Source organism: Neophocaena asiaeorientalis, unplaced genomic scaffold (assembly GCF_003031525.2).
Source record: "Neophocaena asiaeorientalis asiaeorientalis breed wild unplaced genomic scaffold, Neophocaena_asiaeorientalis_V1.1 scaffold36, whole genome shotgun sequence".
NCBI lineage: Eukaryota > Metazoa > Chordata > Mammalia > Artiodactyla > Phocoenidae > Neophocaena > Neophocaena asiaeorientalis.
The window spans coordinates 7,469,937-7,483,132 of NW_020174149.1; the positions used below are offsets into that span (position 1 = coordinate 7,469,937).

The 13,196-nt window shown below is 44.7% G+C and overlaps 1 protein-coding gene across 1 annotated transcript in view; it reads left to right on the plus strand.

Annotated features, from left to right (window-relative positions):
- The window catches only part of WIPF3 (WAS/WASL interacting protein family member 3), an 87,356-nt gene extending 77,023 nt beyond the window's left edge, over positions 1-10,333 (plus strand). The window contains 2 exon segments of the mRNA XM_024755090.1: positions 5,849-5,925; positions 8,102-10,333. Of these exon segments, the coding sequence (XP_024610858.1) occupies positions 5,849-5,925; positions 8,102-8,125 (101 nt within the window). The 3' untranslated portion in view covers positions 8,126-10,333.
- The last annotated feature ends 2,863 nt before the right edge of the window (positions 10,334-13,196 follow it).

Genomic DNA, 13,196 nt, shown 5'->3' on the forward strand with positions numbered 1-13,196 from the left:
TATCTCCCTTGACCTCCCCTGGGCCATTTCTCTGCTCTTCTTACAGGCAACACCATCTCCTCTCCCCGTCCTCTCAGGCCTTCTCCCTTCACACCATAGAAGGAGCCCTTGGCAAGGCTACCAGTGGACCCGAACGTGGCCAAGTCCAGGGGTCAGAGGCGTCAGCTGCAGTCCATCACACCCTCCTCCTGAAGCGCTTCTTCGCTTAGATTTTCTGGCTGCCCCCTTTCTCCCCTCTCCTCCCACTGCAAGCCCACTGCTCCTCCATTTTTTGTCATACCAAAAACCTTAGAATCGTATTTGGCTTCTTTTTTTCTCTTCTGCTCCCACATCCAATTTCCCAGTAAATTCTGGGACCTCCCCCTTGGAAATGCATCCCCAATCTGATCACGTGTCCTCTGTCACTCACCCCTGGCTGAAGCCACTGTCGTTTCTCACCTGGATGCTGCAAGTACCTGCTAACTGGTGTCCCTGCTCCACACGGCAGCCTGAAGTGATTCCTCTAAAGCCCAGTCACGCTGCCCCTGCTTACAATCCTCCAGTGAATTCCCATCTCCCTCCAAGTCAATCAGAAATTCCTGTCATGGCTTCTAAGACCCACATGAACTGCCCATTGCCGCCACTCTCCCCATCGTCACTTCCCTCCAACAGCATGGACCACCTGCAGTGTGCTCCAAGCACACCCCCCATCTCTGGGCTCTTTGCACTTGCCCTTCCTTCTATGGGCCACTTTCCTCAGGTATCCGTGAGACTTACCCCCTGCCTCCTTTAGGTCTTTTATTAAAATAGAGTTACTTTATACCTATAGCACAACTAGCTACCATTATTCCCATTAGCAGAGAAACTTCTCCACCAAGCACTGCAGTAACTTTAACAGCTCTTGGTGGTTCATGCCGTAAAATCAGAGGATTAGATGTCCCAAGACTGAGAGAATCAGAAGACAACGCCAGTGCCAGGGTGTGTCTTTCCGCCCTTGTCGAGGGCAGTTAGGCAGTAAGGACCTCTGCCCTGGTGTGCTTACCTTAGCCACGCCTGATTATTACCGTGACTACACCCCTGCTTATGGCCTTCCCTGATGACCACTACAGATAAAGTAACAGCACTTCCTGTCCTATCACTTTTGCTCTCTTTATGCTGCCTTATCGTTTCCTTCAAGGCATCTGTCACCTCCTGACATGTTATATATTTACCTGTCTTCCCCAGTACAGTATAAGGACAGCATCCATTTTTATTCACTGGTCTACCGTCAGCTCCTGGCCTGAGGCCAGGCACACAGACACTCAGTAACCACTTGTTGAATTAATAATTAACAATATCCACACATATCTACAGAAGAAATTTGAAAACAGCACAAATATCCAACAATAAATAAATTAAATAAATTAGTGCAGAGCCACAGGATGGAATGTTCTGCATCTGTTATAATAGCGCTGTTGAATATTTAGTGACATGGGAAAATGCCAATGCTACCTTGAGAAAACAAAACAAAAAAACCTGGTATACTAAAATTACATTAAATACAACCTAAATTTAATTTTAAAAAGAAAATATTTCATGAATTTATATGGAGAGGGAAAAGTGGACCAAATAAAGGAAAGAGAGAAGAGGCTAGAAATATATCCAGTACAGTGGTAAGAGTGGTTAGCCCTCAACGGTGGAATGCTGGGTGATTTTTATTTTCCTTATGCTTCACTATTTTGTCCAAGTGTTCTATAATAAATATATATTACTTTTAATAAGCGTTAAAACTAATTTTAAAATTCCAAATTATTGACAGAGAGACTATGATTAGCCCACCCCTGGTCTGAGTGCCCCGAGGTGTGTAGGGTGACAATGTAACTTCTCTACGAGGGGGACGTGGGTCCCTCAGGCCAACGTCAACTATGGCAGTGACAGCAAGGAAGGAGAGGAAAGGCCAGATAAGCAATTTCTGAGGCGTAGCCCTGGCAGATACTAGAATTATCATTTCCAGTGAAACCCGTCATTTCCTTTAGTTAGAGACTGTGAGAGGCTTCCAGCATTAGAACAGGGAAGGCCCTATGAGGTTTTCCAGCCCAGCTCCTTCAGGTCGGGCTGAAATAACCGAGGCAGAAGTAGGGTGATCTGCCTCTGGTCACAGCTGGTGGTAAAGCCGGGGCTTGAGGTGAGGTTCTTTGTTTCATGTCACCTAAGAGAACCCCAGGCTTGTTCTTTTTTTTTTTATTATTTAAAAAAATTTTTTTTTCAGATCCATGAACTTTATTTATTTTTTTACATCTTTATTGGAGTATAATTGCTTTACAATGCTGTGTTAGTTTCTGCTTTATAACAAAGTGAAAGCTGCCCAAAATACTGGAACGGCATAGAACCAATCCAAGGGTGTGTTCCACGCCTTCTTGAGCAAGGAGTCTCCATGCAGAGGCCTAGGAAGACCCCACTACATGCCCTAGGCTCACTTGAGAGGAAAGGATGAACTTGACATTAGAAAGGGAGCTACCAACAGAACTCAGTGGCTCTGTATTGAAAAGGGAAAATGATGATTCCATGTTCCTTTTTAAAGTTCAAATCAACATCTTTCTGGATAAATATATTTTTTAACAGAATCTTTTTATTATTTTTAAAAGATATAAAAACAACTACTCCCATCAATAGCAATACAAGGTTTAACATTTTAACCAGATTTTCTCAGGCCTTTTTCAGATACCCTTAGTAGCTAATTATTTTGTCTACCCGTTCTGTAAACAATCATCACACAACATACAGAACCCTGGGGAAGACTGCCGAGGGCACCCTCACTCTGGCCCAGCCCATGTGTTCATCCCCGCACTGAAATCCGCACTGAAATCACCTAGTAACAACATTCTCCTCTGTTTTTCAACCGTTTCCTGTCTGTTGCACTGCTTTGGGGATGGGAAGGGAAACAGAAATTACCGTTCCACTTAATGTCTGTGTCATACAGTTAGCGTTGCCAGTGAAATGTTCCCAGTCACAGAGAATTGTGCTTTTGATTCCATCTAACCATCTGCCTTTCTTGTCGTGGTCTGGCCAACATTCCTTCTCTGCACGTGAGGCCGGTGTATGCAGCATCCCATTTGTTTCAGATACACAGCTTGGTTCTCTGCACCATACCTACTACTCTCCACCTTATGCCATGGGGACCCTACCTTAGATAGAGACCGAGTTGGCCCAGAGATGACGGTTAGATGTGCTTCTCCTAGGAGTCCACTTTCTCCTCACCCAGCCCCTGGAATTGTACTCCAAGACTGGGAGGGGTCCTGGGAGACCCAGCTTTGATGGCCAACCAAGTTTGTAAATCCTTTCTGGGTGTTTTCCAAGCCCTGTAGTATTCAGCCTCTTGTTGGTTGGCTACAGAACGGATTTTTTTTTTCTTTTTTGACCTGAAAACATGTCTCTGTCTGAGAAAAGGTACAAGCCTGGCTTGGTTTACAAGTGACAAAAGATAAAGTTGGAAACCAGCGTGGCCCTCAGGCCTCTGCTCCTCCAGCCCAAGCACAGACTTTCTTCTTTAAGCCCCACAGTTTAGCGAAGTCTTTCCTATCCGGCTGCTCTGTAGCCAGCAGCTTCTGCAACACAGTGTGTTGATAACTGGGGGAAGAGGCGCCATCTGGTTACTAGGGGGCAGCAGCAGCGGTCCCTTGGGCTGCTCTGCACACAGTAGACGCGTGTGACTGGATAGAGATGGGAAAGAGATTTCTTACTGTGCGCCGTGGTACCAAAAGTTTGAAAACCACCATTTTAGCGAATCTGAAATACTCTTCTGTGGGCAAACAGCCCATGTGAGGGACTGTTTCAAGCAGAAGGGCTCTACAGTTTAATTCTAAGAGATTCTAGTGGCATCTCGTAAGGGAAAACCCCCCAAGGAGATATTTGGATTAAAAGCATCCTGGGTAACCCTGGCAACTCTCAGCCACACATTCTAGCAGCAGTGAAATTTCTTTTACAACAAGGTGCAGAGTTTTCCTTTCTGTTTTAAGAAGAAATTGATTCTCCTTAGCTCTGTTGTTTCCAGTCGTATTTATGAAAACTAGTGGGCACTGCTTACCTATGGAGAAGCCTGTTTCATTGCCCAGTCGTTCTCCAAGTGGGGGATTTTGCCCCCCAGGGGATATTCAGCACTGTCTGGAGACCTTTTTTGTTGATACAAATGGTCCGGGGCATGTGCTAGTGGCGTCTAGCGGGTAAAGACCAGGAATGCTGTGAAACTGCTTACAGCACACAGGCAGCACCCCACAACAAAGAATTTTCCAGCCCCAAATGTCAGTAGAGCCAAGTTAAGAAACCCTGGTCTAGAGGAAGGCTTTTCTGTAGTAGACTGGAGTTTCGTAAATCTAAGAACAATAGTGTCAAGGCCATACTGCCGCGTGGAATTCGGTCAGGGGCTGTTTATCAGTGTCTCTTTACTTTTTGCTCAGTTGTAAATCTGACTAAAAACCTAGTACTCCCTATGCCATTGGTCCAAAAATATCTTCATCCTAGAACAAGTGCACTCGGTAATTTTAAAAGTATTTGAATGAAAATTATAGTGTCCGTTGGATTAATGTTTTGTAAGGTGCGGAGACCCTTCTATGTGGCAGTTCATTTAAAAAACTATATCTTACCGTAACAGATTCTTAAGATGACTTATATGCCCATTGTAGAAAACTTGAAGAGTATTTTTAAGAGTTTTTAAAAAGCAGTAAATCCAAAAGGAATCAATTCAGTATATTATTTACATTTTTTAAATGGATTTTTAAAAATAGTTGACATCTTGCTGTCTATACAGTTTCTAGCCTGCTTTTTTGTCCTACATTTCAAACATCACCCCAGATTATTTGAGCCTTTGTAAACATTCAGATGGCTTCTTGGTGTTCCATCATGCAATAATGAACCCTAGATTTCCTAAACACTGTTGTTGAATACAGGTTATTATCAGCTTTTCACTATCATAAATAATCTGGGATTGATATTTCTGCTTTTCATGTTGCTTTGTAAGTAGCACAGCAACGTGAATTGTTGGGAAGGCTTTGGGACATGGTTATTTAATTCCTAGCCTGTGACAGAAGCAGACAGAAAAGTCTTGTACCAAATGCAGCAGAGGAGACACAGGGACACCATTTGGATCACCTGACTCACAGGAAAAGTTCTGGAATTCCTAGGAATGTGGATTTAAAACTTGGCTAGACCAACCAAACCATGTATCTACATGTATACACGTCTATGTAAGTAAATGTCAAAAAGAAAAACAAAGCTGGAGGGATAAACAGCAGACTTTTAGCAGAGGCAACTCCGGGATAATTAATTGGGATTAGAGAGAAGGGCAGGCAGAGAGGAAGCACTTGAGGGGGTATTTTTTCCCTATTATCTTTTCTATATTCTTTGAATTCTTAATTATGAGAATATATTTATATGTAACTTGTGTAATATTTAAACCTAATATGTTTTAGAGAGTGAGTTGGATCCTCATGGAACAGGGTCTGAGCTATGTCAGCACACACTTTCACTCCTTTTTTAAGCAACCCTAGCACGACACCGGCACATTTGGGGCCAGGACACACGAGCGAGTCTGCAGCTGATGCTGTGTTCAGAGCTGAGAAGCTCACACCTGCATGTAGATGAGAGGCCTTCATCACTTGTTCTCCTCCCAGCTCAGTGGACGTGACGCCTCTGTATCCACAGTGTGTGACGTAGAGGCAGTGGGTTAGAAACGCACAGTCTAGGGCCAGAAGCCCGAGGGTTTCAGGTTGACCGACTTACATTACCCTTGGTTCCTGTACCGTTGCCCTAAGTGCCGGTTTAGCCAGACTTTCTCCATGAAGCACATAGCCGGCCCTGGGCCAGCAGATGGTGGGATGGTTCCTGTGTCTTTCAGGCCGCACACCTGGTCCCTGGCTCCACACTGAGGCGGCCGGCCAGAGCTCCGATGACATCAAAGGCAGAAATGCTCAGGTAACACGGCCCTCAGGTCTCTGAGTGTGAAACTGGGAAACCTCAGGGAGCACAGAAATGTTGAGGGTGTGCTTTCCTCTGAACAGCCTCCCATTTTTCCTCAGGGAAAGCCATAGGGGTACCTTTGTTTCCAGCTGGGATGAAACACAATTTCAAAACCTGAAGAGTGAAAGGGGGGGAGCTTCTCTGGAATCACCACCACACACAGAAGCAGCTTTGGCAACACAGAACCCCTTGGGAATCACTCTGCAACCATCACCCCGTTCGCTCCCATCATTCTTCCCTCGTTACCGTGGCCTGAGAAGCCTGAGAGGAGAGCTCTGTAACATGTATAAAACATAATTTGGTGTTCTCTCTCGTCTATAGAATACATGGTTTCTCATAGCACCCTGGGGATTTTTCTCCCATCGACATTACCATTTACTTATTTTTTAAAATTTTTACTTTATTTTATTTTTGGCCACACTGCACAGCATGTGGGATATTAGTTCCCTGACCAGGGATTGAGCCCGTGCCCTCTGCAGCGGAAGCACGGTGTCTTAACCACTGGACTGCCAGGGAAGTCCCCAACATTATCATTTCTTTCGACCAGATGTAGCCACAAATTTTGCTGGTGGCTAGAGGAAGGCTGTGGGGAGGGGATCGGGGGAACCAGAGGGGTGCTTGTGTCATAATTATGAGTCTTTGAAGAAATGCCCTCGTGCTCACACGAGGCAACTTGGACACAGTGTTTTTCTAACCTGGGCAGAGATGACATCTCTCACCGCAGACGACAGGGTCTCATCTTTAAAGGCCCTTCGTTTCTTTGAAAACATGCATTCCGTCCACCCTGGCCTCCTCCTGTTTCACAGTGCCATGTAACAAAAGGGGTGGCCTGCTGTTAGATCAGAACCTCAAGGAAAGGGATGTGAGAAAGAAGGAACTTAGGTTACTGGAAGTGGGGATGAGCTCCCTGAAGGACAAGCACCCCTCCCCTTTCTCACCGTGGCTAATCCAAGAATTGCAATAACCATTCTCAGATGACTGTAGCTTCAAAACTGGGTGTATGATTGCAGTTCAGAGAAAGTATGTATACAGAAGAAAAAAGAAGACAGGAAAAATATACACAGAATTGTTCACAGGCATTCACTCTGCCAGCTGATGGCGATTTTTACTTCTTAGGGGGCATTTCTGCAATTTCTGAATGTTCCATAATAAATACATTACTACTGTGATCAGAAAGATATAGTAATAATCAAAATAATATCGCCTACATTATATAGCTCTTTATATAGTTTAGATAACTTGCATATGTTATTTATTTCACTTGCTCCTTTTAGCAACTCTGTGGTATAAGCTGGAGAAATACCTTTAATGCAAACTTTTTTCATATGAGAAAACCAAGCTCCAAAAGGCTAAGGAACTCACCCAAGGTCAAGGTCACGTTCGTAGACCTCTGACTCCTCGTCCAGTGCTCCTTCCACTGTACCTCACTGCTTTGCCTGGCATGTTAGAATTGACAGGACAGGAGTCACCCTCACCTTCAGACGTGGCAAGCACGATGGGACATTATGCACGGTCTGGTCCCTGACCTCATGGCAGGCACACATCTAAATCCCTGAGCCCATAAAGTCTAGTCAAGGATGAATTGTTAAGTCTCTCTTGGGCATCCCATTGTCAAGAAGATCTTCTTTATGTCTAGCTGGACACCATCTTAATTCATTTTCATTTCAGTGAGGCAAAATCGCCCAGAGAAATCACGGGGTTCCAGACATGGTGAACAGCACCCTGGGGGTGTTCTTCTTTTACGGGTACAGAGCCCAAGTGATCCGTGCAAAGCTGGGAGCTCTGAAATCTGAAAGCCTGGGACCCTTTCTCTGTTTTCCGTTGCCTTGTCTTGGGATTGCCACCAAGTTCTTTGCTTTTCTTCAGCTTCCCGTCAAGTGAGTCAGCTGGTGCTTGATCCCTTAAATGTTTTTGTTGGGATTAGGTCCCCACCTGCCACAAGCTACACTTTTCATTCCTTTTCCACCCATGACCTCCTGGGTGAAAATAAGCACCTTACGTATGATGGGACCATCAGACCCTGGCAGCCTTGCACGCATGAGGGACAGCTTCACTGCCCGGCCCCGGAGTGTGTCATTTACGTGCTGCGAGTCCTCTGACCCCACCTGATAACACTGTCGTGTTTCCACAGTTATCGCTGAAGACACTCCGGTGAGAAGACAGATGAAGCCAACGTCCTGTGAGCCACCTGGGGGTCCATATGGCGGGGTGGACATCCCCAGGAGAATGTCAGACCTCACCCTTCTCAAGTTGTAATTCAGTTGACATACAGGCTCTGCATGGAGCATTTATTTATTGTAAATACGTGATTTGCACAGGCTTTAAATCAGTATTATAGTCGATTTTTATTTGAGTAATTTACAAAACACACACATCATTTCTCCATTGTTTAAAATGCATCTTGGCACTCACGTGTCAGCACAGATGACAGCCCTGTCCCCACCACAGAGTGTCCATTCCATGACTGTAAATACGCGTGCAGGCTGGCCCTCCCTAGATTCGGAACCATTTTTAGAAGATTCCTTAGTTTCCCAAAGTCATAGTATCTACAGCAGCTTCTTACTGGCATGATTTTCTAGTCTCATCACACAAACTGCAAAATCAAACCAGATAATGCCTTATAAATGACGCGGCTCACAGAGAGCAATGTGTCGCCACACCCAGACGATGCCACACGGCCTCCAGTGAACGAGATGCCATGTCTCGTTCCCGTCCTGCAGTACAGGGATTCTTTTGCTTCCTAATGTAAACATAACACAAGTCAAAGGCAAGAGCGGGCTTGGCCTCTCCAAGGCCAACCACAGGGCCCCTTTTGTATCTGAATGATCCTGCAAGTAGCCAATGCTCTTACTGTTTACACTGCCCCTCGTGCCCAAGTCTGCATGACATTCCTCCTGTCCCTCCAAGTTCCCAGCCTCATCCTGGCAGACAAGGTGAGGTGAGCTGTATGAGATTTCAGTATTTTCCCTGCAAGTTAGAAACCTGTGTAAGTCAGCATGAGTAAATTCCTAATTCTGTCTCAGAGCTCTTTTTTTTCCTCCCCTGAGTGCAGGGTTTTCGTGAAAAACATGACACGGAAAGTATAGACTGAAATGTATTCTGAAGTATCTGCCTCAAATATCAGTGCCCCACGCCCACCCTTAGGGAACCTGGAACCACCCATCAGGCAAATCCTAGCTGCCTTCTGAGCCCAAGAGAACCTAATTGGTCTGAGAGTCCCCCAGTCCCTGTGGTGGCACCTCTCTAGGTGGGGAGAAGTGTGTGAGTTCAGCCAGCCCTGACTATGGACTGGCTCAGGACTGGCTGGGACCTGTCCTCTCACACCCTTTTTCTGGAGCTGGCAAGGGAATGGCAGTGTGTTTTCGCTTGCTGCATGACCCCATCCTTGGTGGAAAAGCTGTGACAGAGGAAGGAGAGAAAATAGGAGGAAACAGACTGATCCCTCGTCTGTGCTCAAAATAGCTGCAGATTAAAGGAAATCAGGGAGGCAGAAGTGGGAAGAGCAGTGAAAAATAAGTTGCCTTTGAAATAGCCCACTCATGCACTCACACCTCAAGGATGTAATGCCCGGAACACGCCATCCACGAAAGGTAGCCGTTAGGAGTGTTTTGGCAAACATGATAGTACACCCGCCTAGCTGCTGTCTGGAGTGGAGACTAAGATGGTGTCCTCCATCATTGTTATGCTTTCTCATTCCAGACAGAAGCCACTGAGCGAGGTCAAGTTCCCTTCCCTGGGGAATAAATCATGCCAAATTGTAACAGCTAAATCAATGGAAAAGAAGCTTTTGCAGGTCATCAGCTATGGGCATACCTGATTTGTTTTTTTGGTTCTGCAAGGTTTCCAGAAGGTCAGAACTTCTGTTTATTACAGTATCCGCTCCACCTCTCTCTCAGGTGTACAGAATAATTACAAGGGTTTTAATGATCGTGATTAAGGAGGTGCTAGACCAAGGCTGTTCCACCTTCAGAGTAGACTGCCTGCCCTGATGAGGTGTTTCCACATCAATGTTCTGCACCGCTGGGATAGAAATTCAAAATAAAACCATTCAAGGACAGAGGGGAGGAATGAGGAGAAACCAAAAATTGCAATTAAGGAGAAATTTCAGGAACCTGGGATCACATCCCTCCTCCAGACCCATCACTGAATTCTCACCCTTTGACCTCTCGCGGTGCCAGCCTCCGGCAGGACAAAGCCTTCACCCCTAGACCACAAACTCAAATGTAGCGCCCCTCCCATCCTCGCGTATTCTTGCTGGCGCTGTGGTCTGTGACTCCCCCAGTGTTTCACGTGTATTTTATATTTATTGATGTTCCCTCTGCAGATTCATTTCTTTGTACCCAATAAACTTTAATAAGTGGGAGCGCTTCTAGCCATTCACTCGTTAAAGCCTATCGATGGTCACCAGCACCAACGCTTTTGTAGCTAACTAAACAAATGGGTATTTGGGAAAACCAACCAAGGGAAAAACTTTCTCAAATGCATTCTGTAAAAAGTAGATAACACTATATTTACTCAGTTTTATTAAAATCAAATGGGCAGAGTATTGTTTACAAATTACGCTGACTTGTGTTAAAATGGAACCGCTTTCAACCTAAAGTGCACTTAGCACTGCCACCTCAACTAAGCAAACCCTCAAAAACTCTCCTATATGGAGCAGTAATCATCTCCATTATAGTGTCTTCAGGTACAGGGGAGATGAGGTTTACCTGATAGGTAAGTTGGCTTAAGGGAAAACATGGATCTGAATCTCGATTTTGCATCTTACAAGTTTAGGGAAGTAACAATTTTAGCCAGTCTATGCCTCAGTTTCCTCATCTGTAAAATGGGGGCATAGATATGTATCCTAAACATATAGTGGTGAAGATGGAGTAACATAACCCCTGGGCTAGCCTTTAACCCTGGGGTCATAGGAGACCAAGGTATCAGTGCACGCATGTACGCACACGCATGCACACACACACACACACTCTCTAGGGTACAAGCGGCTTGTTTATTATACATTCAGTCACATACAGAGCTCTCGCTGGCTGCATTCCAGGCATTCCATTCAGATATTCACTGAGCTGCTCAGATCACTAGCTCTGCTGTTGGGTAACAAGGAGAGAGCAGTAATTAAAGTTCATAGATGCCCCTGAAATAAATCTCATCTAGAAAGTAATTTCAAAGTTAGCTGCTACACACTTTGCAACTGAATTAGTTAAGGACCTGACTTGTTTTATCTGCTGTTTTATTAGTAGAGGCACAGATAAGCTTTTTCATGACCAAAAGGGCCCATCTGATTGGAGGAAAAAAAGCAATGGCCCAAGATAATCGACAAAGTGGAGGATGGACTTTAAAGCCATTGACTGTAGAGGTATGTGAAGTGGCCATAGTTCTAGGCACCCCTGATGGAGTTCCAGGTGGGAGAGGTGGTGCCTAGAGGGGCGAGGGGAGCAACTTAATGGGACGGGCTATGGACTCCAGAAGCATGTTCTAGGTTCTCAGACTGTGCCCCAGGAGGCTCGGCATCCTTCATGAACCTGCTCTGTTATGAACTGAATTGTGTCCTCCAAAAATTCATATTTTGAAGTCCTAACCCCATACCTCAGAAAGTAGTCTTATTTGGGAATAGAGTTGCAGATGTAAGTTAAGATGAGGTCCTACTGAAGTAGGGTGGACCCCTAATCCACCCTGTATGACTGGTGTCCTTATAAAAAGGGGAAGTTTGGACACAGACACAGGGAGGATGCTATATGAAGATGAAAAGAGAGATTAGGGTGATGCTTCTGCAAGCCAAGAAATGCTGACGATTGCCAGCAAACCACCAGAAGCTAGGTGGGACAGAATCTCCCTCACAGCCCTCAGGAGGAACCAACCCTGCCAACACCTTGATCTTGGACTTCTAGCCTCCGGGACTGTGAGATAATAAATCCCTGTTGTTTAAGCAATCCAGTTTGTGGTCCTTTGTAATGGCAGCCCTAGCAAACAGATACATGCTGTGTTACCTTGGAGCTTTGCAGGAGTTTACAGTTTGTGAAAAAAAGAGCTGAGAAAAAAGTTTAAAGAGTCAGCAGTTCCTTGTCATGTAAATGGGGCCATCATCTACTCTGACCTTGACACAGGTCACGTTGCTGGTATCTAAGTCCTATTTTCATGAACAAGACATTCACTTGCATTTTGCCTGTCACGTGGAGACAAAATCATGGAAGCAATCTGGCCTTTCTAGGTCACAAGAGTGGGAAGAGCTGGCTTTTTTCTTAAGTGGCACCCTTTCCTCTAGTGGAGCTTCTATGGCTTTAAAATAAAGATGCTCGGCATAGATGGCACCAGCCATTCTGATGATTTTTTTTAAATTTGGTAAAATAAACATAAAATTTACCATTTTTAAGGGTACAGATCAGTCGTGTTAAGTACGTTCACAGTGTTGTGTGACCAGTCTCCAGAACTCTTTTATCATCTTGCAAAACTTAAACTCTGTACCCCTTAAACAGTAACTCCCCATTCCCCTTCCCCCCTAGCCCCTGGCAACCACCATTCTACTTTCTGCCTCTATGAGACTGACTACTCTCTGGGTACCCCATAAAAGTGGAATCGAATAATATTTGACTTTTTGAGAGTGGTTTATTTCACTTAGCATAATGTCCTCAAGGTTCACTTATGTTGTAGCATGTGTCAGAACTTCCTTCCATTTTAAGGCTGTATATTCCGTTGCTTGGATATACTACATTTTGTTTATCCATTCATTCACTGACGGAGACTTGGCTTGCTTCCACCTTTCGCTTATTGTAAATAATGCTGGTATGAACATGGGTGTAAAAATATCTGAGACTCTGCCTTCAGTTCTTCTGGGTATATACTCAAAAGTAGAATTGCTGGCTTATGTGCTAATTCTAGTTTTAATTCTTTGAGGAACCTCCACACTGTTTTCCATATCAGCTGCGCCATTTTATATTCCCATCAACAGTGCACAAGGGTTACAAATTCTCCATATCCTCACCAACACTTATTTTCTGTTTTTTTTTTTATAGTAACCATCCGGATGGGTGTGAGGTGGTATATCATGGTTTTGTGTTTATTTTTAAAGAGTGAATTTATCCACAGAATGGATAAATGGAGAAAACGCTGAACGGTTTGGTCTTCCAAAGATTCCAGTCATAAAATATATCCCCCTTCATACATTTTCTATGTTGTGGCCAATGCCCACATCTATTAATGAAACACAAGATAGAAGAGGCCAAGAGACA